This window comes from Cydia strobilella, chromosome 13 (genome assembly GCF_947568885.1).
Source record: "Cydia strobilella chromosome 13, ilCydStro3.1, whole genome shotgun sequence".
In the NCBI taxonomy this organism is placed as follows: Eukaryota; Metazoa; Arthropoda; class Insecta; order Lepidoptera; family Tortricidae; genus Cydia; species Cydia strobilella.
Window position 1 is genome coordinate 8,391,989 of NC_086053.1, and position 26,740 is coordinate 8,418,728.

A 26,740-nucleotide genomic window follows, 5' to 3' on the forward strand; every position below is an offset into this window, starting at 1 on the left:
ATGATGACCCTTCGCGCCTACATTTTTTAAATTTGCTGCCTTTTTTATACTGTCAAGATTCGCTTGACCAACTATATCACAGTTGCAGTGCTTGAAAGCACTTTAGCAAAAAACCATACACACCCGGGCATGCATATTGCGAAGGGTGGTATTCCATCTATCCAATTTTGGTACAACGTGTATTTGCGTTTCACATTTTGCTTAATGAGAGAGTGAAACGCAATGCACGTTGGACACAGATCTTCAACAAGTGGAATACCACCCCAAGAGCAATGGCTTGTCAGGAGGCCCCGGGATGTCAGGCCTTTGCACATAGCATGACCGGCCCGGGCCCGTACCGTGCCCGCACCGTCGCACTCCCGAGCCCCGGTCATGACGTAATGCTTTCCATAGAAAACAACGCGCCGGAAGCTCCGGCCCGGTCACGCCCCGGTCTAACGTGAGTCATCCTTAAGGCCAGTATACGAGACGCGAGTGTAAACGGTGGGCTCGGCTCGCGTGGAGGAGCGGTTTTTTGGGCACGATTCAAAGGGGCTCGCGCGCTTGCTGTTTACATTCGCGTCCGGCTGTCATTCGGCTACAAACCTTAAGGGCCGTCCACACTCGTGCGCGAATCGCGGAGCGAAGCTTGACGAGCTAACCAGCTGTGGCCGAGGAGACACGAGGCGAGAGTGTAATCATTAGCTCGACGAGCTCCAGGCGAGAGAGACGAGACGAGCCGAGCCACGAGCCGCGAATATAAATCTAGAGCCCACTCCAGACTACGCGCCGCGAAGCCGCGAACGCGAGTGTGGAGTCGATTTCGCTGATTAGCGAACTACACTCCACACTCGCGTTCGCGGCTTCGCGCCGTGATTCGCGCATGAATGTGGAGGGACCTTAGTAATAAACAATGATGTCTAATTGAGTGGAAATGAGGTTTTTAGGGTTCGTAGCGAAACGGTAAAATAGGGACACTATTACTAAGGCTTCGCTGTCCGTCCGTCTGTCACCAAGCTGCATGCCAAGCTGTATCTCATGAACCGTGATGAAATTTTCACAGATGTATTTCTGTTGCCGATATAACAACAAACACTAAAAACAGAGTAAAATCAATATTTAAGTGGGGCTCCCATACAACAAACGTGATTTTTTTGCCGTTTTTTGCGTAATGGTACGGAACCCTTCGTGCGTAAATCCGACTCGCACTTGGCCGGTTTTTTTTTATTTGTGGCAATCACCTAGTCTATCTGTCAATTTGACGTTTCTGCATACTAACATATTTGCCATTATCGCTACTTTATAAATCGAGGATTTCTATTATTCGTGATGAATACGCTACGTTTAGGTGTTAAGGTTTATATTACAATAATGTTATAAAACACGAACATTAACTCTTTGCTGTATCAGACAGTTTCAGCTTGAAGGGAAAAAGAAGAATGTGTGTGGATCTAAGATAATGCTAGAATATCAAATAATAGTGCTAAAATACAAAATCTTTACATTAATTAGACAAAACCCGTTAGAGATATAGTAAATTATATTTTTATTGGTGACAAAATTGTGTAGAAGACTGCACATTGCCTGATCAATTATGCCAATCTGAGATTCAACTTCTAGGTAAGTGTCCAAAATATAGGCATCTTAATATTTTTATCTACGTATTACAATTTTATTTAATCTATCTTGTCTATTTATTTTTGTAAATGTCACTACGGTATTTTTATATTTGTTTTGTTTTCCTTATTAGCTATATAACAAGAAGTAAATCAAATCTAAACCATTAGAAATGGCTCAAGCGACCATAGTACTGAGTTTCCATGAAATTCTTCTCCATCAGTCAGATGTCGATCTTCTGGACGGGCCATATTGGCTCAATGACACTATAATATCATTTTACTTTGAATATCTTGAACGAGTATTATTTACTAACAACGATGAATTACTATTTGTAACTCCGGAAGTGACACAATGTATAAAAATGGTTGGAACGGATGAAATCAATACTTTTTTGGAACCACTTGGTATAAGTAGGAAGAAGTTTGTTTTTTTTGCGCTAAATGACAATAATTTCCCGGACATGGCAGGAGGCTCACACTGGAGCCTCTTAGTGTACTCCAAGCCAGAGAGCTGTTTTTACCATTTGGACTCGTCATCGGGGAGCAATCACAATGTGGCATGGGAGTTTGCCAGTCATTTAATATCATACTTTTCACCTACAGGTAAGCCTAACAAAATATGATTTTATTTGGTTTTTCTAATGTTCATCTGATGTAAGAATTAAAAAATTTATTGTTTTCTCATACATCCACAATAATTATATTATCTGTGACATTGCGTAAGTTTTTTTTTCTAATTTGTTTTGTTTGTTGTAGGTTCAATAAACTTTGTAGACAAGGAATGCCTCCAGCAAAGCAACGGCTATGACTGTGGAATTCACGTGATTTGCAACACAGAGAGGCTGGCTGAATGTGCCCACAGAAATGGCCATATTGGCATGTGTAACATGACAGTCAAGATCTACCCTGGCACCAAGAGAAGAGAGATTCTTGAAATTATTAGAAACCTGTCTAGTTCTCATTGACTATAAAGTCATGATACATTTCACTTAAAAAGTAGTTTGCAATATATCACCTAGCTTAATTTTGAAATAATAACAAGACTTCCCTTCTCACTTTTAAAAATACGTTTTCTTTTAAGGTAATCAGAACCACAAAATATGATACCAATTCGAAATGCATTAGGTAGCGCGTTATGGACCTATGTGTACTGACTGGGCTATAACCCGCGAAAATCGAATCGAAGTTCGCAAATTGCGAGCATCTTTTTCTGTTACGCCGTATTACGCCTTCATTGGAGTAAAAGAGAAAGATCCCCGCAATTTGTAAAATCCGCAATGTATTATGAAATCTGAACCCTGAAATTTCTATGCCTAGAAACATACTTGTCATACGCAACGCAAAGCATGACAAGTATGTTTCTAAGTGTACAAATTTCAGTGTTAAGATCTTCAGATTGTCATAATGCATTGCATATGTTGCGTACGTGGGATAAGTGCGTCCCTGCCTTAACTCGCGCGCGCACTTGTGTGCGAGCAATTAATATGTGATGCCTACATTTATATTGGTAGCATATTTTACATTTCTAATAAACCCTGAATAGTCCAAGATCAAATATCTGTATCTTTTGCTGTACTAACATCCTATACAAACATCAACATGGCAGAATGGTTGACTTAACATGTGTAAGGGCGTCCGTTAGCTGGCGCGGTTACACGGAGCGGGTTAACGAAAAATAGTATGAGGAACGCTAACAGGCGCGGACGCGTGCGACGTGCGACGGATTTTACCTACAATGGCACCCGCGTGCGTGCGCCCTCTCCGTGCACCCGCGCTAGCTGACGCCGTTTACGGTGCCAACATTATTTATTGTAGGTGCCTGTAAAGTAGACCCTCTTTTTAAATTAGTCACCGACCCTATTTTATACCACCTATTGTTCACATTAATTGTAGTAGGCAATAGTTTAATTAAAAAGATAGCTGATGTTGGCCAGGTTACGCTATGCATAACTATATTTCACCTGCCGTCCCTGCCGATGCCCAACAATATATGTCAAATTTCGCCCGGTTCATGCTAGAATGACGAAATAATTGCTAAAATAGTATATAAACAAATGATATGATATGCATAAGGTCTGCCCACAGGAACAAGTGACTTCCAACTAGTACTAACACCATTTCATCTGTTAGACTTTACTTACGCATGCTTGCCTTGCGCAACTACAAAAGCAAAAGCAGCAAAAGGGCCCTTATGCTTCAAGTTCAATAAGGATATTTCCATCTGAAATTCCCATAGAAATTCTGATGGAAAGCCACAATTAATAGATCCGTCCACAAAAAACTACCTACTTAGCTATTATATGTCTGTTTGCGATTAATTGCGCTTCCTTTATTATGTTTCCTAATAATTAATATCCTCTAAAGTAAACTATCATCTATTGCTCGAGTAATGCTATAGAATTAGTGGAATTACGCGCAGGTAACCAGATATTTGCAAAAATTATATTAGAGGGAACTAACACCTCGTGTAGTGTAGTAAATATAGTAATGTATCGAACATATTAAATCAGAAAAATAAAAATAAAATCATCTGTGACTGTCAGTCGTTTGTCCGTATTAGCAATATTAGCATGTATCAGTGAAGTGGTTCACATAAAGCAGTGTGTCACCGCGCAAACTAGCAAAATATATCACTGCGCAGAGACGAGTGAGCAAACACCGTGGACTAATATTTTTTGATTCAAGCACATTTATGTAAAAATATTACCTAAAACTATTATACTTAATATTTACTACTTTAATGCAGAAAATTCAGGAATTACAAGCTCGCATATATTAATTGACACTGTCTAATTTTGCATATGCACGAGTGTAGAATTAGAACCGGGAACCGCGGAGATCCCCGCGCGGAAACGCAGTCATCATCACATTACTCAAAAGACAATATGATTAGGCGACTCCATTGCCGTCTCTGTCCATAATCCCATCACATGTCCATACGCTACTAATCTCTCTCTCGTGAAGTCGCGCTAGATGTATGGAGTCGCGCGCGAGAACGCAACTTATGCTAGACCGCCAGGTCGCAACTCGCAGCTCGCTAAGCACTGAGCGGACAGCCGTACGTGCCCGGGATCGCGGATATCATTGTTATTAAATTGTATTTTTTTAGTAATTATTATCAAAATACTGATTTTTTTTTCTATCGAGCGAAAGTTGTTTAATCAGGTTTCGAATTGATAATGTTACTGAACCCATGGCACCTTAAGGACAACTTTATAAAAATGACTTAATTATTTATATCGTCTTGTTGCACGTTTTTTTACCGGAAATAGGAACTATTAAATTTGCCTTTCAAATTTTTACTACTTAATTCTGAAAAATTCTGCGTCCGTGGTTTCAGAAATACTCGATTAAGCCCTCGTTTTAGTTAATAATCTGGTTTTTATTTATGTTATTAAATTTAAACATAAACTACTATCTATGTCACGTCGTATAGCAATTAATAATTATAGAAATTGGATACGGCGGTAATGTAATAACGTTGCACCGATTGTGATTAAATTTTAATTATCAATGTGCGCTATGGTATTAATTAAAATACTCGTCTTATCTTACCCAAAATTACAAATGCGTACCTAGGTAAATTGTTTGTTGAATCGATAGACGAATAAAAAACCAATGTACCTACTTAAAAGTTCAGTTAAAATGACAGTAGCTGAAAACAACGCTAGTAAGATTCTTTCGCAATGAATTAAAATAAACTTTAATTCATGAAAAAACCGGCCAAGTGCGAGTTGGACCCGCGCACGAAGGTTTTGTACCATTACGCAAAAAACGACAAAAAATCACGCTTGTTGTATTGGAGCACCACTTAAATTTTTATTTTATTCTGTTTTTAGTATTTGTTGTTATAGCGGCAACAGAAATACATCTCTGAAAATTTCAACTGTCTAGCTATCACGGTTCATGAGATACAGCCTGCTGACAGACAGACGGATAGCGGAGTCTTAGTAATAGGGTCCCGTTTTTACCCTTTGGGTACCCTAAAAACATTTAATAGGCTACATTTGGCGCGGCAACCAGCCGACCCCAGATTATATAATAGTTCTTACGAACCAGACGTCGTTTTCAAGCAAAGGTACGACATTGTCGCTTGCCATAAGGACGCTCTGACAGGTTTTTCGTATAGAGATAGGTTCACTCTACTTACAGCTCGATGAATAAACCAGTTCGTATTTGACCACCCAAAAGCTCTGACCTTTCATTTATATACCTAAGTACCTGTATATATACCTAAATCATATAAAGAATCTCACCCCTTCTCTCATAGTTGCCCAGACGTAGGTAAGCGATTGACGTAACTAGTCCAATGACGGCTATCTTCGTGTTGTCCTTGAATGCCCACATTGCCCACGTTGCTGTTGGCTATAAGCGGATGTTCTTTATCGTTACCTACTGCGACGTTGCATTGGTCTATCATAGATTTAATTGGCCTACTGCGAGTAATAGTTGCACTTATGCTTGATGTCCTATTGTTATCCAGTTGGTCCAGATTCAGATGATCGACATTTGACTTTAAAAGCGTATTAGATTCGTTGTAATTGCGTGATGTTAACACGAGTATGTCTATCACTAATACTCGTACTCTACTCGTACTTGTTATCAGGAAAACCAAACTGAATACTAGGTACTGTACGGTTCATCAATACCTAGAGTAAACTGATAGCATAAATTTTTCGCCACACCAGGGTGCCTAGCCAAGGTGACAATCGCTTGCGCTACGACAACGAAACGCTTTCTCTCTATCACTCTTCCATATTAGTGCGACATCGAGAGTGACAGTTGCGTTTTTTATGATATAGGAGGCAAACGAGCAGACGGATCACCTGATGGTAAGCGACACTACGGAGCGTAAACGATTGGCAAACCCAGCTCGTAAAGTATTTTTCCAAAACTGATGAGAAAGATGCATTTTATTCACAAGAGAAGCAAAGTAAAATTATATGCAAATTGTGAGTTGTTTCCTTATGTTGGCTGGGGAAATTGCCTTTTAGTTGATGATTTTGAATGATAAATATAATAGAGTTAACTTAGATTTTATTTCTAATCTTTTACAGTTAATATTTTCCTCGGGTCTCTATTGTTATTGTTATAATGTATAGTTTGTCCACATTTTCGTTAGTCATAATTTGGGTTTTCTCAGAATCGCGTAACAGGATTGCCATAAAACAAACCTAACCTAACCTATCTATAGGATAACCTGAGGAAAATCCTGAAAAGTTGACGGTTTCAGAATTATGACTAATGATAATATGACAATCATTACATTATGACTTTCAAAAATTATGTCAAAGAAAGGGACCCCATTTTCCTCGCGTTGGTGGGGTGAAAAATGACGTGTTTCACTCGGCAGCAAAATGTGTTTAATCCTCGTGCCTTGAAACCCTTCGGGTATCAATATCAGCACTAGAAGTTAAACAACAACTTTGCTCTCTTGTAAAACAAACGTAAAATTTGTAAGTTAGCAGGCGGTTCTACTTAGGTATTACTGGTATTAGTCAATCATTAACATTACAACTCATTTGGCATAAACGCGCTACAAGCTTGAATAAGCTATTATGTGTGTAATTTTGACTTATCTATTTGTAACTTTTGTAAGAAATGGATTAAGCATACATTAACTAATTGACTGTTAAAGTTTAATGAATAGTAGTCAATTACTCTACCTATCTAATGAATAGCACTGCTGGGGCCCGTTTCTCAAAAGCTTGTAACTTGTGGACCAAGCGGATGTCACTTTTGACAGCTTTTGTTAGATAGGGACTTCCACTTGTATTACAAGTTACAAGCTTATGAAAAACAGGCCCCTGCAGAAGCTAATGATTACCTACTTATCAAAATTGCATTGCATCATTTTCCTAGGTGCCTACACGAAATTATTGTGACTAGGTTTTGGTATCCATTTAGATACCATGGATAGGGAACGAAGCAACAAACTATCATTTGCAGTATGTAAGTAAAAAGCAAAGTAAATGAAAAGGTTAAAAAAATCTTTATTAGCATTTTACAAAAACACAGTATACTATAATCATAAAGTATAGGTATATCTATTTGTGATAACTGATTGTGACAACATTTCTCGACAAAAAGCGAGGCACAGCCTATTTTTTTAATCAGTGTATATTGGTTAGGTAAATACATCTCATATGGTCCAAAATAAATTTTAAAACAAGTTTCATCTATTTAGGTTCTACCCAGCCACCAAAACCTTTTTCAAGTTCTTCGGCAACAGCTAAACACAATCGGTCATTGTTGTGATTCGCTACCACCTGTATTCCTATTGGAAGGCCTTCGCTGCTCAAACCCAAAGGCACTGTAGTCGCTGGTAAACCGAGGCAGTTAATAATGGCGGTATAACAGAAGTTCAGAGGCTTGAACACTGGCTCGTTATGGTACGGCGCTGGCGTTGGGTGCGTAGGATATAAAAACACACCATCATCACCCAGCATCTCTACAAAGATCTTCTCTAAACTATCACGTAACTTTAGATAGTGGTTGTACCTCGGACTGCCTACTGGTGTACCGGAGCGGTCCATTAAAGCGGTGAACAGCCCTATCAAAGTATTTCCCGAACACCCAATGAGATTCTTGAAGATCTCTATAATAATCGCCATTGTACCTTGCTTAGCCATTATCAGACTCTCAAACGGTTCTTCATTTTTCATCGTTGTCATCCAAATGGGCATTGATTTCTGGAGAAGTTTGATCTGCTTCTCTTCTGCTACTATTTTGTGTTTGAGGTTTAGAAATTCCACAACTTTCTTCATGGCTGCCGTGATATCTGGATCAACGGGATCTATCATTGGAGCATTGTTACTGAACTGATAGTAAACCTTCAGTTTCCCTACGTCGACGGGTTTATCTAAAGCAAGTTTGTTTGCGTTATCGCCCGAAATAATCTTCAGGAGGGGTTTGAGATCGACCGCATACCGCGTCATGGGACCGAGACCTGTAAATTACAAAGGTTTCATTAGAATGCAAGAAAAGCTTATATTAACGTAATATATAATCCGTAGATTTTAGGACAGTTGAAATAAGTTTAAGGCTGAATTTGCATTTAGTAACAACCAAATGGTTGTACTTGTACTGTTGTGTTGACAGTTGTATTGCCCAACTTGGCATCTTTTCATTTACAATTTACATTATGTGTTGTGCCTCATAGAACACTTGACATATATATTTCACATAAATGTTTTAAGGACCGACTTACCTGAGATCACAAGTTAATAAGCGCCTTATCGCCCTACATATGTCGACGCGGAATCGGAAAAAAGCCGATATAAAAAACCTTTATGTCCTGCGCAATAAGAGCGAAAGAGGCGTCGGCAGGCGTCGGCCGATGCGAGCCGAGCCGAATGACGACTTGCGCCGACATAATGGTTTTTTCTATCGGATTTTGCCGATTCATCGACATGTAGGGAGACCCTTATGGTCTTCGTAAACGCTTAGTTAAGTGGAGTTGTGGGTGGTACAGTCTATGGCCTTAACCCTAGACTCGATTCCCCTACGCTATTTAACGAGCAAATCATCTGTTCTTTTCTAGACACAATTCAGTGTGACAAAACAATTACGTATATTCATTTGAATTTATACGGGTTATCGAAAAAATGCGGTCGGACTCGTGGCGACATTAAAAAGAGAAACAATAAATAGGTACCGGCAATAAGGTTTACATACCTACGCTACGTTTATACGCAGCAGTAGTGTCGAGGATAATGTTTTTCACGTTATTACTACATAGGTGACTTTGGTTTAATATTTATTATACGCTTAAATGACATTTATAGGACTGCTTTATTAATAACTTCAGAATTAATTTTCAATTTCCGATAGGAAACACACAAGTGTTAGACTAACATGACTGAAAACTGTGATTTACTACGTATGACTTGGTTGAAATAGTTTGGCATAAGTATTTTTGTTACTTACCTAGGTATGAATTCAGCAGGTCAGTCTTCGGTATTGGATATTGTCCAGCATTTGAAACTATGTTTCGGGATGGTTTGTGTCCAAATATTCCGTTAAAGAACGCTGGCATGCGGATCGAGCCTCCTATGTCGGACCCTGAAAATATAATTTAACATACATTTAATAAGGTAAAACATAAAGATAAAACAGAGTCCTTAGAGACGTGCAGAACTGTAATAACTATTATAAACAGATCTCCTAATTGGTTTACCCAGCGTACAACGTAGACGTAGGCGAACAACACGCGAACGCGAAGCGATGCGGCGCGAGGTGAATCAATCCTTTGATACCTATAGAAGTGTCCTACGTGGGCGATCTCGTTGCGAACGCGAACGCCGTGGGCCCGCCGCGCCGATTCGCTTCGCATTCGCGAGTTGTTCGCTTACGTAAGACGCAGCGTTACTATGTTTTGAGGTTTGAAGTGGTTTAATATATATCTAAATTGTATATTGAGTAACATACTCTGTGCTCGTCAACTTGAGAGTATTATATAATTGAAGGAAGTTTCCTCGTTGTGTTTGTTCTGTTCTGTTTGAAATTGCGCAAGGATTTCTGAATTTCGAGTTTGGTAGTAGTGTCACCACCCCAACTATTATTATTAAAACTACTCTTATGCTAAATCTTATGCTAACCACCTCTTAAGAATTTACCCCTAAAATTTGGCCATGTGATCGTCTAGATAGTAGTTAGAACCCCTCGAAATGTACCGCGGAACCCTAGATTCTTTAATGAGTATCGACTAAATTTTGGACTCTGGTATTATTCTATTATTACCTATATTTTAAGAAATAAATATTTATGGTACTGAAGATATATTATTATGAAACTAAAGAATAATTTAAAGAATATTTTAATAGTTACAGTAGTAGATTGTGTCGCTAGGGAGAAAATTGACATATTTACGGAGAGGCCGCACATCGAATCCTGAACGAAGCAAATGATTCCATAATTGAAAGCTGAGTGTAGCGAAGCATTCTAAAATAGAATTCCGAGCGTAGTGATAAAATTAATATTACAATTTTGTTAAATCTATTTGTGTAATGTAAATGCTGTTAAAGGCTTACTACATATGACGTTATTTAGGTAATTGCAGCATATATGGTTAATATGAGGTTAAAAATGTTATTGGAAAAATGAGTTTAAAAATGTTTTTGGTGAAGTCCCGCTACGCCTATTAAGCCTTCGGGATAACATACGAAGCAGCACTCCCAGGATAAGCCCATTTACACCCTAGCTTTTTAGGAAAAGTTATAATTATACTATCACCTTCTAAACGATGTGTGAGTTCACACGTACTGCTTCGCATGCTCGATGCGGGTCAGAAGGCCTTATCCCGTTTTAAAACATCATTCGGGTCACCTATCCTAACATTGTAGCCAGAAGGGCTATGACCAACGCTTCGCAACCTAAGCATTCCTAGATGATCTGATGAAAGAAGCGCCAAGTATCATCAGTCAATCAAAATTACTTCTTTTTTTATGTTCAAAAGCTAGGGATACTAATCCCTTTTCCCAATTCCCAGAACTAAAAGTATAGACAAAATTTCTAGTCTTTTAGATGTATAAACGAAGCACTAATGTTATTTGCTATATTTTATGAGACTGAAATATCAAGTTGAGCATTATTCCACTCAAATTCCCATTGGACTGCTCTTGCCTGCCAAGGGGTCCCTAAAACAAACCATTCTTCTATCCCAGAACGATCTGTATGTCTAAACCCATCTTGATATTTTAAGAATTTATTTTGCAAATACCTTAGAAACCTGATTGCAAAACTCAGTACCTCGTCTTTACTCCAAAAACCAGAAATTTAATAGATAAAAAAAATAAAGATTTCATAGGAATTTAATTTATTTTCCCCAGATAAATTAAAAGTTTGAAAGATTTAGGCAAAAGAATCCTTTACCTTTTAAATACACATATTTTAGGTTAATGAAGCCATATTTTTAAGTCTTTAAAAGAAGAATTTATATCAACCATATCAGATTCTTAGACCAAGCATAAAAGAGACCCTACAGACAAATAGTGTATGACTCTACCCTATTTATAATCCTACCCTCTGGCCCTACTCTATGTACACCCAAAGCACAGATCGCACTTACCATTGACCTAGTGCCTTGGAATATACACAAGTGTATCCCTACTAGAAGCTGGAAAGTTCGGTAGACCAAACCGAGATTAGCAAAACTAATGGTCCGTGTATTTGACTCCCCCTCCTACGCTCGCAAGCCAAAGAATTAGGAGGTAAGTCGCCCTATTCCGTGTCTATCAGTGGATCGGCACCCTTTGCACACACCAGCACCAACCACATGAGAAGTCCTGCCGCAACTAAAACTAAGTATATAATAATAATCACGACAGAATCCTTCCCCGCAATCAGCACTAGCATGCGCCAGAGCACCGAAATATATAAATATATTTAATAGGGGACCAGATCCCAATTACTGCCGACTTTAGTGAGCTCAGATTACTCCGAATGGCACGCACGTGATGCCCTCACTTCCATCTAACAGCTGGGCTTTGAGACCTGGGAGATAGTTCATCTCTTATGTTGGTAAAGAAGAGATGCCAGGCCCTCTCAAGCCTGGAACTAAAAGACTCCTAACCACCCATCACCTTTAACACCGCCAGGCGTGATGAATGTTTAGTTGGACAAACTGTCAGTCCAAGCAATGATCTGGCTTCAAAAATAGCAAAAGACCCCATAGAAAAGACACTAAAATAACTAAGAGTAATTTTACTAGTATAATTTCTCACAAAACAAACAAACTAAATAAAGAAGTGAAATTCCCTTAGACACCATTATCCAAGCTTAACATTACGAAAATTACTTCTCGCAAAATTAAACCTAGACACAATTCCAAGTACCTGCTATGCAACGATATTGTCCCTGCATAACGTGGCGGCACTTAGAACAATACAGTGTAGAAAATTTCACTTCACGGCACTCAACACTACACACAACACATCAGTAAAGAATCTCCACTATAGTCCAAGTTTAGCGTTACGACGATATTGTCCCCGTAAAACCAAACACAGACCAATTCCAAGTCCTTGTTATGCAACGATATTGTCCCTGCATAACGTGGCGGCACTCGGAACAACTCAGTATCGAAAACTTTACAATAAAATAAACCCCATACATAGCAGCAAAGAATCTCCACAATAGTCTAGGTTCAGCGTTACGACGATATTGTCCCCGTAAAACCAAACGCAGACACAAATTCTAAGTTTTAATTTACCAAGATAATTCCAAGTAAAACAAACACAGAAAAAGTAGCAGAGAAACTTCGCTTACCAGTACGAAAATTACGCCCAAAAGCCAGAGTCACGACTAGTCCGATGGTTGAAGAATGAATGAATCCCCCCGTGCCCGCTCCGGCCTTTTATACCTTTTAGTAGCGACAGGCGACTTGCGACAGGCGACAGGCGACAAGCGACAGGCGACCGGCGACCGACGACAAGCGACCGACGACTGGCGACATAACAATAGGATATTGACGACAAGCGACCAGCGACAAGCGACCGGCGACCAGCGACAGGCGACCGGCGACAAGCGACCAGGGACAAGCGACCGGCGACAAGCGACCGGCGACATAACAATAGAATACTGACGACAAGCGACCAGCGACCGGCGACAAGCGACAAGCGACAAGCGACCGGCGACTGGCGACAAGCGACCGGCGACATAACAATAGGATACTGACGACAAGCGACAGGCGACCGGCGACAGGCGACAGGCGACAAGAGACAGGCGACAAGAGACAGGCGACCAGCGACAGGCGACAGGCGACCGGCGACCAGCGACAGGCGACAAGCTACAAGCGACAAGCGACAAGAGACAGGCGACAAGAGACAGGCGACCAGCGACAGGCGACAGGCGACAAGAGACAAGCGACAAGAGACAGGCGACCAGCGACAGGCGACAGGCGACAAGAGACAAGCGACAGGCGACAAGAGACAGGCGACCAGCGACAGGCGACAGGCGACAAGAGACAAGCGACAGGCGACAAGAGACAGGCGACCAGCGACAGGCGACCGGCGACAAGCTACAAGCGACAGGCGACAAGAGACAGGCGACCAGCGACAGGCGACAGGCGACAAGAGACAAGCGACAGGCGACCGGCGACAAGCGACTTATTAAGACAAACATTATCCAAAAAGTACCAGGATACCAGAATTGAGAAGGAGGTCGTTCGCCCCATGGCACATAACGGCGCTCGACTCAAGAAGAAGGTCATATGTCCAATTGTGATTACTAATCCTTACGGCCTATATCTTAACGTTTACAATCACTAAATGTCGATTTCCCCGATATCTATCCCTTTCACGCACGCGATGTTTTAGAAGGACAGAGACATTTACAACGACATCCACATTTCACGCACACATAGATAGCAGTTCAGTTTGAGGAGCCCAAACAAATTATAAAAGAAGGTGCGTTCTGAAATCCATTACGTATGAATCTGATATATTATTTTACTTTATGATATTTTTAGTTTATTTCCGAATTCTTCACTCCCTTCAACGTGTTTTACGTTTATTAATAACAAATATGTTTAAAACAACTTCCGGAAATTAAGATTTAACTATCTTTTACACGTAAATTTTACGATCAGAATGTAGTATCAAAAACGTTATTGCATGTCATATTGTACCAGGAGCACCTAAACGTCAGTTCGACATCCTGTCAAGCTGTCAGTCTCCGTGTCATTGTCAGCGCGCTGCAATTTGTTATTGAACCTTTTTGTTTATTTCTAAGTTAAAATACGGATCAATTTAACGAGAACACTAGTGTTAAATAATAAAACATGGAATTAAGTGCCTCAAGTTTCATCTGTCAGAATACTTAGTGGAATTATGAACGAAATGTGCGACTGAAGAGGATTTCAGTTTTATAAAGGTATATTTTCCCATCTTCTATGTTTTTTGTAATGAAAAATGAGCTTAATACTGAGCTATTTGGATACGACCAGTCACAGTAGGTAACATGAAAACTTTTAACAAAACCAGTACCCGTACCATGAGTCACTGACAGTGTTAACACTGACATATATACAACTCGCTCGCACTAATATGCGAGTACGAGCGAGATGCATAGTTAGTTAGTTACGTTCAAGCTGTACAGTACAGGTGTTACAAAAATAAGTTTAATTTCTTGTCTGTTCGCGGGAGTTTATCGAAACAAAGGAATATTTACTTTTCATTAGCATCTAAAGCATTAAGTTGCATAATTCCCATACTAGGTATGTCATATTATGACATATTTAAACCATATATGTAGGTATATCACTCTATTCAGTATTTTCATGCTGAGTACCTTTTAGCTACCTTTTAGCTAGTTTTTACGGTTCCGTACCCAAAGGGTAATAACGGGACCCTATTACTAAGACTCCGCTGTCCGTCTGTCACCAGGCTGTATCTCATGAACCGTGAAATTTTCACAGATGGTGTATTTCTGTTGCCGCTATAACAACAAATACTAAAAACAGAATAAAATGAATATTTAAGGGGGGCTCCCATACAACAAACGTGATTTTTTTGCTGTTTTTTGCGTAATGGTACGGAACCCTTCGTGCGCGAGTCCGACTCGCACTTGCCTGGTTTTTTTCTTTATAACGCTACCTTCCTCGGTCTTTTTAAAACATAATACCTAATTATATGTTATTGTTTTAAAATATAACCATCATAATATAATTAATATAATTTAAAACTTTCTAGTTTTTACATTTAATAAATCTAAATGACCAACGGGGTTAAAATATTACACCCACATATATAAGCTTAACTTGAATAATAGGCCAAGCAATAAGAAGGACAATGTTTGACTAGGTAACTTTTTTGGACTAGTTAGGAGGTGAACATATCAAAAGTCTCCGGCCGTGGCCTTCGAGCTGGGGGCAAGAAGGTCCCATTTTTCGGTTTTTACTTATATGACGACAGCCTTCCAGATGGCAATCGCTTTCGTAAAAACGAGTGCCCACGCCAATTCCTGGGATTAGTTGCCAAGCGGACGCCAGGCTCCCACGAGCCGTGGCAAAAATGCTGAGAAACGCAAAGAAAATGATCTAATTCTGGAGATTAATGCGCAATCGAAAAGCACACTCGAGGAGATTCGTCTCAACCTTTGAGTTCAGAGCATTAGAGTAGTTAGATACATTAGATACCACATTCACTTAGGTGGTAACTACGTTACCATGGTAACAGCTGGGAATAACCCGTTTGGTAATGCACTTGGGGTCTAAAGTTCTTACCAATGCCAAATATGCTGCCAGCAGCTCCTTGTAGACACCCCTCGCCCCCAGACGAGCCGCCAACGATCCTTGTGGTGTTGTACGGGTTCTTCGTTCTGCCGTGTATGTGGTTGTGAGTTTCCCACCTAAAACATACACCGAATTTGCACATATCATATCAGTAGTTTAAACTTCGAAAACGTATAGAATGATGATATTTCCAGACGAATATTATGGAAATTGAAACCGTGTTCGTTTTAATTTTGCACCTTTTGACTGGCTGACCCCGATGCTATTTATAAAACTAATAATTGTTGCACTTATCGCGGTAAGTCTGGTTTCATAAAATAAATAGTATGATAATAATATATGGAACCTAAAATACAATGGAATTTACGAAGTCATGACACTGTTATAATAGTATTGATAGTTGTACCGTGGTCAACTTATTTAAAGCACGCATCAGAATACAACTTGAAGAACTGGTTCGAATTGCAACATAGTACGATAGTATATGATAATTTTACTTCAGTCAGTACTGTGGATTTCATAACAATAATACAATCCTTTTATTTATTATGCCTCTTAGTTGCTCTAATCTAATGACAGCTGTTGAAATTAATAAATCTTGAGACTTGAACAAAGTTGAATGGAGTAACTGGGTTTTGGGATTTTGAGTTGGTGCTACTAGAATAAGTAAGTAGACAATTTAAATTAGTTTATTTTATTTTTTGTACTTGTGTTCCTTTGTGGCAATAAAACATTTTCATTTTATTACTTACCACATACAAATTTCTGGAACGTTGGTAAGGCCCATGATGATGGCCCCCTTGCTTCGCAGCAACCTTATACTCTCGGCGTCTTCTTTGGCGATCACGTCTTTTCGAAGCACGACCCCAGATGTGTGATGTAGGCCTGTGGAATTATAATGCAACAACGTGTTAATCCGATATCATATAGAATCAGGGCTAATTACTTTATTCCCTTTAAATACGACCGTTTCGAACATTACAGTTTTATCATTAGAATTAAGTAGTAAGAGCCTAGAGAAATAATAAGAGATGGAGATGATGAATTGACGATTTCTATCTAACACAAACTTCGAAACTTAAGTAATCTTATAAAACATCATAATATTCATGATGAACCAGTCATTCTACATTCTACTACTACGGTTTAACGTTTTAAACGCAAAGAGCCACTAAAATAGTCATTACTAGTGCCCACAGCGCCAAGGGCCACTATATGGGTTACGGGAGATTCGAGGGATATTTAGATTACGGATTTCAATAGATGATGGATATGTTATGTTATTCCATGCAAGAGATCGATTCTACAGCCTGCAAAAAGAACATGCGGCTGATATATGTATCACTATCAGTGAGATGTCATAACATCCTTATACATATAAACTGAAATAGTACACATAACATATAAACCACATATTAACATATGACGACCTAATTATGTAGGTACAAAGACAAACATTTTATCAAGGACGTAAAAAAGGTGCGCCTTATTAGCGACGTGGGTCGGTCCATCATCCTAAATAATGGCATAGCAAAGTATAAATAATAGCAAATCATTGTTAACATTAGTGAAGAAACTTTAAAATACGCGATAATTAAACAGATGAACCATTTTAATATTAAAAGAAACATGTATACAATTATCTTGTATGTAGGTATACTTCGTCACACTTACATTAAAAGAGCTCAAACATTAAAAGATAATAATGTATGACATAACATGCTGTAGCATTGAACTGGTTTCAATTACTGCATACCCTACATACCATTACGCCACTTATCTCACGTAACAAGTGATTTTAAACAATAAAATATGTATGTACAGTCAAAGATAGATATAACTCCGTAATAGATGGATACAGTCTAAGGAAAAAACGTGCCTCGAAAATCACGAAAATTTGACTCTCGATCAGATGGCGCCACTAGTTTTGGCCTACTCGTATAGAGGGCGTTGACTGTTTCGTTTGTTATTTATAATTTTAACGCATACCAGTGAAAGAACATGGGTCAAAATCATATAAAAATAATTAATGCAAATAAAAAAATAATTTATCCATATTTAAATACATTTTAACGTATTTTTTTAAATCTTCATTTTTAATTTTAAAGCATGTCGATAGATGGCAGTGAATTTACAGTGGTTACAAAATTTACTATGACAGTACCGCTCTATCTTATTATATCCTCATTGGTACAGTGATGTACAGTTAAAATGCACTCGAGTTACTACACATTTAGCATCGTCGCCTCCCCTGCTATTACCTTTAACAGCGATGCAGTCTTTTGTAGTGAAAGGTACGCCTAAGAAAGGCTTCTCGTTTTCCAACTGCTCGGTCGTCATGCTCCCACTGCTTATGAGTTCATCAGCCTCTTTAGCCTCTTTCTTCGCCAGCTCGAACCGGTCTTCAACGAAGCAGTTGAGGGCCGAGTTGACATCCTTGATGCGTCTGATGCACGTCTCGAGTACCTCTGCACTCGTGACCTGAAACGCAGGCATCATAAAATGGAACTGTGTTTTAGAAGCTAGTATGAATGAATCATCGGGATATAAAACTGGTGATGAAATTTTAACTGCTGCACATTGTTTTTGTTTGAATAATTTGAGATAATTCATATACATAACATACTGGTTTAATTATAGTCAGCGAAACCTAAGATCACATATTTGACAGTTACAAATTGACTCTTTTAATTATGACGTTAAAGCTCTCAGTTAAATGGTAGGTCTAGTTTGGGTCAATTCATAACTGTCATAGGTACAGGCAAGGGCATAAATATACATACATTTCCAAAGTTTCAAAAATATGTTGACGCTCTGATCTTAGACAATAAAGTCGTGTTCACATATTTTTGAGCCATTTGTCTGGATCAATATTTTTGCCTTCGACTGTATATGTGATACTAAGAACAAGTCTGGCTCACGTTTAATTTCTAAATTAAGCTGTTCAGAGGAAATTTAAAAGGGTGGTTTCATACTCGACTCGTAAGATACCACCACTCATAGAAGAAGTTTAGTTTTTTTCATTTACATAATATATTTCAGTTCTCACGAAAGTTTAAGTCGTACAGTCCTGGCGGTTCACCCCGAAATTCAGTAAAATGCTGCAAATGGTGTTAAAGCCACAGTTTTAGTATAAGGGAAAACTTATTTATATAATTCCATCTTGATTATGAGCCTTCTTGAAATGAGATTCAATGACAGGGATTTGTGTTGGAATTGATGGATGATTGATTTCATGGGGCTTCGGTTCCTGTTGTATAAGCAGAAACCTTACCGTAAATATTATAGGTTTCCATCATCAGGTTGGTAAGGATAAGTTGAATAGTAATTGTCGTAATGATTGCTTAACAAATTTAATTATGAAAGCAAACAAAAAACATTTTAGTTGATTTCTAATCTCGAACAAGTTTGGGAACAAATCAAATTATTTTATTAAATATTTTGATTTGTGTTTTTTAAGTAGTCACACTACTATATATAAATTAAAAACTGTAATAGATGTCATATATTAAAGAAAAAGTGACGAAGCCCTCCAGTGGTGAAGGCCGGATTCGAACCGGCGTCTTTAGCTATCGCGGCTAACGCGGGGTGGCCTAGGGGTTCATGGCGTTAGCCGCGATAGCTAAAGACGCCGGTTCGAATCCGGCCTTCACCACTGGAGGGCTTCGTCACTTTTTCTTTAATATATGACATCTATTACAGTTTTTAATTCGAATCTCGAAGTTAAAAAGGTATCTATGGAAATAATTTAATATTTTTGTCGGGGTTACCGTCAAATTGATACTTAATACAAACTTTCAGTAAAAACTGAAAATCAAAAACTTAAACTAATGTAAGTATAGGTACCTAAGTAATTTTGAGTCGGCGCCAGTGGCGCCAATCAATCAAGTTAATCAAAAAGAATAATCAAAATCGGTCTACTCTGTGAAAAGTTATGCGTGGTTACACAAAATAATATATATACGCGTAGACTTGAGAACCTGCTCCGTTTTTTTTTTCGTCGGTTAAAAATGCACCAAAATATTTAAAAAAAAACATTTCCTTTCCGACCAGCCGTTATGTAAACAATCGTTTGATTTGATTCATTTCCGTATTAATTTACAATACAATGATGATGTGATGATGAATTTACAATTTAAATTTAGCTGTGTAAAAATCAAGATTCCGAACGAATTAATGAGCCCCGGGCAGGGTGCAAGTTTACATTGTTTTTATGTTGAGGTAGAGAGGAGTTGGTATTTGGAATAGCAATTTCGAATAGCAAATTTGTGGTGACTGGTGATATCGTCACTTTTCACAAATTTCGTTTTAATTGCTTGTTTTTGCACTTTTATCGTATGGCATGTTTAAATTAAAGATAGCCGTTCATACATGTATTGTAATGCCGAGCGAGCATGCGCGCCGCCAACGAACATGGCACAAACGCGATTTGCGCACCAACGAACTGGCCCACTTCGTAGTGCCGTAAGGCAGCGTCTTACGTAAGCGAACAACTCGCGAACGCGAAGCTGCGCGGCGCGGCGGGCCCACGGCGTTCGCGTTCGCAACGAGGTCACCCGAGACGTGGGCAGGGTAGGACACTTCTATAGGTATCAAAGGATTGATTCACCCCGCGCCGCATCGCTTCGCGTTCGCGTGATGTTCGCCTACGTAGTACGCTGCGTAAGGCCCGTCTTTACGAAAGTCAACGCTGGCAATAGTGGCCGTCATGTTCTAGACTAGAGTGCAAGTGCGAGAGTGTAACACATGGACAGTCAAATCGTAGCAGACGACTGACAGTTTCGTTTTTGGCGTCGAGGATGGTGTCGTCCTTAATTGGTTAACTATGTTCGTACGAGCAAACGTTCGTCTTTTCCTGTTTGATGGATGTTTGTTCCCTGTAGGATGAACGTAACGATGGTTGTGAACGAGTCCATCAATTATTACGTTCCTTACATTTTCGTAACTTAATTTGGCCCTATGTGTAATAAGCAGTGCGAACGAATTTTACAATTAATAATTCAAAATATTATATAAAATGCGACAAATAAATAAATAAATATTATAGAACAATCTTACACAAATCGACCTAGCCCCACAGTAAGCTCAACAAGGCTTGTGTTGTGGGTACTAGACAACGATATATATAATAGATAGCTATACCGTGGGAGGATGTTATGTAATATGACGTCGGCGTTGTTAACAGGTTGGACAAGCTGGACATATGAAAACATAACATTCCATATTGCTCCCCAAACATAATTCGTCCCATAATACTTTGATTGTTACCTATAGATAACATTTATTAGCGCATAGAACGTATGCTACTTTTAAACAAATGTTCAACGTTGTTGTTGCACATACAGACTATTACAGACTCCGTCTGTCAGTTTGCGATAAACATGGAAAATATATAATATTACTACAACTACTAGATATACCGATACTAGGTGGGTATACGATATTGATGCGGTTTTGAATGGCGTGTTGATTTATTTTCGGAAGTGGTAAGCGTAAACGTAAAATGTATTTTTAATACAGTTGCTCAAAAAGTGCTACTTTTCGTGGCTGTTTAGCGTGCGGAAAGTTGGTTTTCGCGAACTAGTGCTTTTTACTTTTCCAATTTTTTAAAATTTTTACTTGTTCCAATTCATGACTACTTATTGATGAGTGTTAATATTAGTTTCCTTTAAACGTCGTAATCAACATAAAACCTACTGTTAATGTAAGAATACGAAAAATATGCATATTTCATATTTTATTACTTACCACTTCATCATTATAAGTATTATAACACGTTTTTTTATATGTTGAAAAACCGTTCTTAATAAGTTGTCTGAATGGAACGGAACGCCTGTCAAAGAAGAAGCGTATTTTCTTACTGCAAGAATGTTTTAAGTTCCCAAAGGCAACATTCGATATTGTTTTTATAAATATACGATACACAAATAATCGTAAATAACGATATTTAGGTAATAATAGTACAATGTTTTAATATTTACAATTGTTTCTGTCTTAATAGAACATGCATTTGAAAAAAAAAACTTTCGTTGAAGTGTGTTCTATAACAATAACAAAATCTATTCTAGTCGAATAAAAGCTAGAAAAACACCTCTTCATAATGTCAATGTCAATGATGTCAGTGTCAGAGAATTAATAATATAAAAGTTTCGAATTCCATTCCTTACTTGTTGCTTTTCTTATTTTTTCGCAACTGTATTAAAAAACGTCGTTCGATACACGTGCGGATATGTCATTCTTCACTCGTCCCGAGTCTATCTCTAGAGATATCTCGGTACTCGTGAGGTAATGACATACTTTCCGCACTAGCATCGAAATGTACTATTATATGCACATAAAAAAAATGTGGGAATAGTAGCGATCTTTATTTTACTTCTAAAGGTAGGTCTAGACGTCAAGTCCTTATAGTCATACCATCGCGTGCTGAACGGCACTTAGTTGCATTTTTGACTTCTCGGAGTCTTTAATTATTTATCAAGCTGAATTAGCAGTGGCTTTGACATGTTTTCATGTTTCTTTCAACTACAAGGTCATATCAATCCCATTTTACGTGACTTGGAACAAGTGCAAACGCAAACACGACTATTGCGTTCAATAAAATGGCATACAAATATACAAAACGAACTTGAGGATTAAATAAATAAACGCAGACATTTGTATCAATCTAGTCATAGCACAACAACTATTCTTTACAACACATAAACATTGCTAGGTAGTCTATTTTTTTGTACACGGCTGTTGCAGTCAATCTAATCTTTGGGTAAGATAACAAATTTCCATAAGTTCCATAATATTGTGAATTAAATTTTCAATTATGTTATTCACACCGATAAAAAACGCGATAAAACTGTCCCTGACGACACGGCACAATCAAGGACATTAATCATAATGGCTACTTTCTCACAAAAACAATGGGTAGGTACCAGGGGTCGGATACCGGTATTTTTTGTATGGGAACGAAACCGGTATTTTTTCGTTTTTTGTTAATTATTTCATTTTAATTGCGCAATCTAATAATATACGAAGTCTACCTAAAACAAAACTGAATCCTACATTTGGAGTAAGTATAAAATAATTCGAAATATATTGTTAGGTGCCGACATGATTATTTCGAAGTGTTTGCAAAAAACCGGTTCCGATCCCTGGTAGGTACATAGTAATTAAATATGTTCATTAAGACATTGTTATTGTGACAAGGTTCAAAGTAGTCTATTATTAAATGTTTTCAACAAGGAAAGAAAAACAAACCTCTTTATTCCTAATCCTTCTCGCGACTTCGATCGCCGGTTGCTTCAGGATCTCATCGGTTATCGGCGGTAGCTTCTCCCCTTTCTTCCCATAGTAAAGAATACAGAATACCCTCGCTATACTCGCTAGAAAGTACCTCACTCCGTGGAAAACTTTCAGCTTCAAACTGAGCGGTTTAATTTCTGTCGTATCCATGTTTATTAAAATGTTAAACACACACGTATTGACACGATCAAAAACGTTTTATTTACACTTATGAAACACTGTTGTAAAGTATGCCGGCCGCTCGCGGAGGACAGTGCGCCGAGGACTGTCGATTCATTCAGTTTGCCTACACGACTCGAGGCTTACGTCATGGTTTGTGTGGTATGCCGTCTCTGTCTGCAGCCTTGACGCCGCGCGGTTGCCAGACGGGGCTGGGGCTGAGTCCTAATACCGTCGACTCGAGTGCACAGACGCGTTTCTACACCATAAAGCTTTTGTCCGGCGTATATAACTGTTTTGATAGTGAAGGCGACTACCCGATAAACAAACAATGGTATGTGTGACACATAGGTAGGTCTGAATTCGGTATTCATTATAGTTATTGTATTCCGAGGCAGTAAGAAGTAAGAACCAACCGGCTTTCGACTTATCGGATACTACCTATGAATCATTCATATTTAATTTTATATATATGTGAAAGTAACTGCTTATTTCATGGCTATGGTACTGAACCGATTTCGTTGAAATTTGCCATGTAGGGCGCTTAGGCCTTGGGTAAGGAGTGTAAGATCAGACTGTTTAATTTAAATCAATGATCTGGATCTGCGAGGGGACGCGAGCAGCATAAGTTTGAATATTAAGTAATACAGAGGCATAATTACAACTATTAAAAGTTCTATATTATTTTAGATATAATTAAATTACCTAATCACCTACGTTTATCTGTGCACACAACCGACAAGATAAACGTGACACATATTTATTTATAATTTTATGTTGTGACTACCACTTTATCAGTATTTTTTAGGTATGCGTTAAAACGTTTTAGTTGTATTGAGCTGTAATGTAATATATTGTTTAAAAATGCAACTATAATTTCGTTGTATTTCTACATCAATAACAGTACAAACATAACCAAACAATGATAAATAAATAATGTGACAAAAACATTGTCAATTTAAGTCACTGTTGCAGCATGGCTTCCTCGTTTCTGTAGACGTGAACGTTGAACACAAAGAAGGATGCATTATGCGTAAAATTCCATCAAGTCGAAAATGTGACGCTCACTCTGCGAGCTACACAGTGTGATAAAAGAGAAAAACATATTACTTAATTTTCTCAGACGTTTGGAAATATTATCATTATGCTCGTGATTATTCGGCTGCGAAGCAAACACTGCTTTTTTTAAAACAAATTATCGGCCTAGGTATGGCCTAGGCCAGCAAGATGTTATACATACTGTAACATACTGCAATTGTACCCTCGCTCAATCAAAATGGTACATACTGCGATATATTAAAAATGATACGGCATAAATTCATGACATTGTTGTCACTAACTAAACAGCAGCTAAAGAATTATGAATATTTTGTGCAATTATTAAATCTTATTATTGTGTCAAAGACAGGATCCATATGATGCTCAAAGTTTTAAAAACGTAGGTATATAGAGGGGTTTTTTTTAATAACCTGCAAAATTTTACGATATGAATATGTAGGACATACCACAACTTTTACTATGGAACCATCCACAACCTCGCGAAAACAAAATGTACTCTACATAATAAATATCAACACCCATCAAAAACATAAATGTGAAACGAGAGGCATGATCCTCCACAGCCGGACCGCCTCGCCTGATTGCCCTCAGTTTACAGTGGTGAAATGTACCCTTAATGTACTACGTCGGAAATCAAACGTACCTTCGTTAGTTTGGCAGATATACGTGTTTAAAAGGGGTCCGGCTGGGGAGTAAAATCTGCAGCCGGACCACGCCTGGACCCGCTGATATCCGCTATTTCAAGATATAATTTAAATAACAGATGAATATACCTGTTATGTACCTCTGAATGTCGTTTTTTTATCTCGAAAATGGTCTTATAAATTATTTTTCATACATTTCAATTTTTGGGTAGGTATACGCGGAATCGTAATCAGATTCGTCCGCAATCAGCGTACATTACATACACGCACGTAAAATTGCTATTATTATTTTAGGCGCTTACAATATCTGACTGTTTTATATTTTGTTGATGCAGATAACATTTTCTGAACCTAACAGCAGAATTTACCTACATCTAACTGTCGTTTACACGGTCCAACACGTTCTTTGCCGGCTATCAAATGCTAGTAACAAAACAACCTACAATATCACCTAGTTATTGATATAATCCTTCCAGTAATATTGCATAGGTATATGTTGTATCTATCTATTGAATAGATCTAGACTGCAAAGGGGCGCTAAGCGCCCTAAGCTGCTTACATGGAATGACTCTTAGGTCCGTCGTTCGAAGTAAATGTACTTATATGAATATATGTATGCAGCTCGTGCATATAGGTATTATAGATAAAGCATCTTTTCCAGTATACTTGTGAAGCTGCTAATGTCTATATATGTTTTTAAATAAACTGTTTGCTGTGCCCTACAGGGTGCCATGTTATACACAATTCTATGTAACAGGTTAAGATCAAATAACTAAAAGTTATAAACACGTGTCGCTATTTTTATAAAAACGTGTTAAATGAAAAGCTGTCCAAGTTTTAAAATTAATAATTTTAAAGTTTTTATGGTCACACACTTCATCATCAGCTCGCTCACAAGTTTAAAATTTAACAAGCTGCCTCGGTTGATAGTACCACAGTATATATCATATAACAATGAGAGTAAACTATCTCGTTCCGTTTACGAATTCTTAGTGACATCAGGACATAACGCATGCTACTACAGCTCATCTCTCACTGAATGTCAGTCACCAGGGGCTAGCGGTGCCCACATATTGTGCACAAATCCGAAAGTTAAAAATCTCGACAAAATTAAAACAAATAGCCTACCCCACAACCCACAAGATCAGCCAGACGACAGTTAATTGTAGATTCAACAAACGTCTCATTTCAACACTCCTGACACAATCAACATAATTTGAATAGATGTAAATTGGTTAACTATTTAATAAAGGTTTTTATTTTATTTTGTAAAGGTTACGTCAGTATCGGAGGAATTTTAGAAGTTCTCGCAATAATATACCTGTAGGTACTTATGCCTACGTTAGCTGAGCATTCACATGATTCACTATTACTTGTTTGGAGATGAAATACTCTTTATAGATTTTCTCATAATTACTATGTAGCCAGTGTGCAGCTAACTAATTCAAAAAACTATTTTGCCTCTCAGCTCACGTAGTTGTTACGGATCTCGAGGGCAAGTTTTCCACCCTGCCCTGAGTTAATATTAGCTTAGGAACTAGTGGTTACACATTGCATTTAGTGCTGCTTAGTGTTAGCAATCTGCAAGTCAATAAAAGTCCTATTTGTTAAACCAATGAGGATATACTAAGATAGAGCGGTACTGTCATAGTAAATTTTGTAACCACTGTAAATTCACTGCCATCTATCGACATACTTTAAAACTAAAAATGAAGATTTATAAAAATACGTTAAAATGTATTTAAATATGGATAAAT

General features: G+C 38.2%; 2 protein-coding genes across 2 annotated transcripts in view; one reads left to right on the forward strand and one right to left on the reverse strand.

Annotated features, from left to right (window-relative positions):
- The first annotated feature begins 1,294 nt into the window (after positions 1-1,294).
- Positions 1,295-26,740, forward strand: part of LOC134746652 (cytochrome b5 reductase 4) — an 86,718-nt gene continuing 61,272 nt past the window's right edge. Inside the window, exon 1 of the mRNA XM_063681153.1 lies at positions 1,295-1,599. The gene's annotated coding sequence lies outside the window, so the exon portion shown is untranslated. The remainder of the gene's footprint in view (positions 1,600-26,740) is intronic.
- Positions 7,575-23,476, reverse strand: LOC134746659 (fatty-acid amide hydrolase 2-B-like). Its single transcript, XM_063681162.1, has 6 exons — positions 23,077-23,476; positions 18,090-18,309; positions 16,581-16,713; positions 15,820-15,944; positions 9,528-9,662; positions 7,575-8,547 (listed from the first exon to the last, which is right to left on the reverse strand). Exons 1-6 carry the CDS (start codon positions 23,269-23,271, stop codon positions 7,778-7,780), a joined length of 1,578 nt encoding a protein of 525 aa, XP_063537232.1. The 5' UTR covers positions 23,272-23,476; the 3' UTR covers positions 7,575-7,777.

What these genes read in the sequence shown, in the direction of transcription:
- LOC134746659 (XM_063681162.1), bottom strand. Translation starts at nt 23,271, where the DNA reads ATGGATACGACAGAAATTAAACCGCTCAGTTTGAAGCTGAAAGTTTTC. An exon ending in GTTCCAGAAATTTGTATGTG is followed by an intron (nt 15,945 to 16,580) that starts GTAAGTAATAAA and finishes TGTATGTTTTAG; the next exon opens with GTGGGAAACTCACAACCACA. An exon ending in TGGCAGCATATTTGGCATTG is followed by an intron (nt 9,663 to 15,819) that starts GTAAGAACTTTA and finishes TTATATTTTCAG; the next exon opens with GGTCCGACATAGGAGGCTCG.